Below are 2,500 nucleotides of genomic sequence, written 5' to 3' on the forward strand. Positions count from 1 at the left end.
AATTGAAAGACGTTTACAGCTGTCAGAATCGCGGAAATCACGTCTAAGAGGCTTCAATTTTTCAAAATTTTCTGGGGGAGCATGCCCCGAGACCCCCCTAGGCCCACATAAAATTTGGACTCCCACTTTCAAAATCCTGGCTAAAAGCCTGTTGCCATGGTAACTGCCAATGATCATGACACCTTTGTGCAAGAATTTTACCATCAAATAGTTAACATTTATTTTTTTCTCAATGTGCGAGTGGGCGGAATTCAGCAAATCCAATATGCGGTTTTGAAACATCCTTTAGTAATAAGAGGCATAAGTCTCCTCTCTGGTGGAATTTCATTAGCACTGACTTGCATCGTTGCAAGAGGTAGACACACTTACACACATGTGCTCATGGCTGCCGTGATTAATAGCAGTTACCATGGCAACAGTAACTCAGCTGGCCCAAAATATGGTTGTTTTCGTTCATCCTCCTGGGCAACATAATTATCTCCACACAAAAAATGAATGGGGAGTTTCAAGATTTCCATTCCCAACTTTGCTTGACTTTCTCAGAGAACTGCTGTTATATGTGCCCAACTTTCTAATATCATGACATATGTGCAGTGTATTCATACTGAACAAGTTACGAAGTTGAATCTTCCATACTGTAATGCATGTGCAGTTGATATGATTCCACAGTTGGCGCTGACCAAAGGCATGTGGGCTCCGGCAATGGGATAATGAAACACCTCAATTTATTTACTTGATAGAAGCAAAATTTTCTTACCTATCACAAGTCCCTTCTTTCCAAATTCATTTGGTAGTTTTAATCTCTCCTCCTTCCTACCAGCAGTACTCTTTTGGTCTATTAAGCAGGTGCCAGATGAGAGAGGTATTAAAACTTCCAATGCAATGAGGCAATTGAAATCTTCTTCTTTCTTGCATTTTTTCAGATGATCTAGTGTCACAGGAACATGACTGAAAAAATCGTTCAATCGCTTGCATGCTTGTTGAGCATTTGGGGAAGTACCCCCTGATTGTAGTTCATCAAGTCCATTTTTAAAAAAATCCTTCATCCACACAGGTTTCTTCTACAAGGAAAAAATCATTAAAGATTTACACGTATGGAACGAATATTGGAAAACTGTGCAGATTTTGAACACAGCAAAGCAAGGATGAAACTGTGAAGCAGGGGTCGAAAAAAAACCTAGTCCTTCCTCCTGGGTTGTTATAGTTACAGAAAAGCACAGTCTGACAACTAAATCAGAGTTGAACTCTGAAGAAGAAACATTAGACTCCTTCACTACCAGAATTGTAGAAATGCTATTATAGCTGGATTGCTTTGCCAGATAAGGCATTTATTCCGTTGTATACTTTACTAGATGGAATTTCATTGACTTCAACAACTATTCCAAGTAGTCTGAATAGGTATTAAACATTAAAAAAGGTCTCAAAACCCTGGGCTTAAAAGTACTAAAGATGGAGGCTGTATGTTCCGTTGGCGTCATTACAGCGAATGGGGATTGTCAGAGGGGCAACGAGCTAAGATTTATTAATGAAATTCCGACAGGTGACACAAGAATGTTCCGAAATTGCGACATTGCTAGCAACACCTTTTTTTCTGTGCACGCACACTTCAAGAACTACTGGTATTTTAATTTCTGCTTTTCTACAAACATTTCTTGAAAGATTAAACTAATGTACTTTAATCTCACTTCAATCGCTAGGTAAACCTACAGTTCACCAAATCATAACTGTTCCTTTAATCAACCTTACGAAAATCGGTTAGAGTTTTCATAGGCATCTGTGCCTTCTTCAGACTTCGGTGCCCAAATTTGACCTTCTGCCATTTTGAAACAGAAGAGTGAGGTCTTCTAGGAGTAGGGGTTTGTAGAGTTCTCACTTGGTAGAATCGTGTGCAGACTTGTGCCCATGCCCGAGTACAAGGTCTTGACGTCATAGAAAAAAATGAATGTTGTATCATGATTCCATCGATGAATCTTTATTAGAAATGGAACAAAAGGCTAGGCAATGAGCGGACAAAGCCGTCAGAAAAAAAGTATTGATCTTAAGGCGATGTTACACAGGGAAATTTTCCTTGCAACTAGCAACGCAACAACGACGAATAAAAAACCTTTCAAGTTGCAGAGGTGTCACACGTTTGCAACTCTTTTCGCAACTTGCAACGCATAACATTAACAAACATGATGGCGGACGCCATCTTGAAATCTCCCACGTGCGAAAAAAATTGGCCAATTTTTTCGAGTTTTGATGCTACATGTTCTAAAATCCTCAAGAAATTTATTATGGTTAGCCCTCTCTGATAAAATTCATTTGATATCTTCGTCGTAGCTTTACAGAATCATTTTGATGATTAAAGCCTCAAAGTAATGATTTTAGCACAGAATTGACCTTAAACAGCAAAATCCTCGTGGCACTGCTCCTTTAATGAAGTGAAAATTCGTCGAAACGCTACATAAATATGAAGGAAGGAGCCATCTTCTTTACACACGATTTACCAATTATACGT

General features: G+C 39.0%; 1 protein-coding gene across 4 annotated transcripts in view; it reads right to left on the bottom strand.

Annotated features, from left to right (window-relative positions):
* Positions 1–2,500, bottom strand: part of LOC137985222 (uncharacterized) — an 11,724-nt gene that overhangs the window by 4,046 nt on the left and 5,178 nt on the right. For all 4 annotated transcript variants that reach the window (XR_011119260.1, XR_011119259.1, XM_068832763.1 and 1 more), the window contains exon 2: positions 758–1,061. Coding sequence is in view for 2 of the 4 variants with exons in the window: in XM_068832763.1 (XP_068688864.1) it covers positions 758–1,061 (304 nt within the window). In the remaining 2 variants the exon portion in view is untranslated. The remainder of the gene's footprint in view (positions 1–757; positions 1,062–2,500) is intronic.

This window comes from Montipora foliosa, chromosome 14 (assembly GCF_036669935.1).
Source record: "Montipora foliosa isolate CH-2021 chromosome 14, ASM3666993v2, whole genome shotgun sequence".
NCBI lineage: Eukaryota > Metazoa > Cnidaria > Anthozoa > Scleractinia > Acroporidae > Montipora > Montipora foliosa.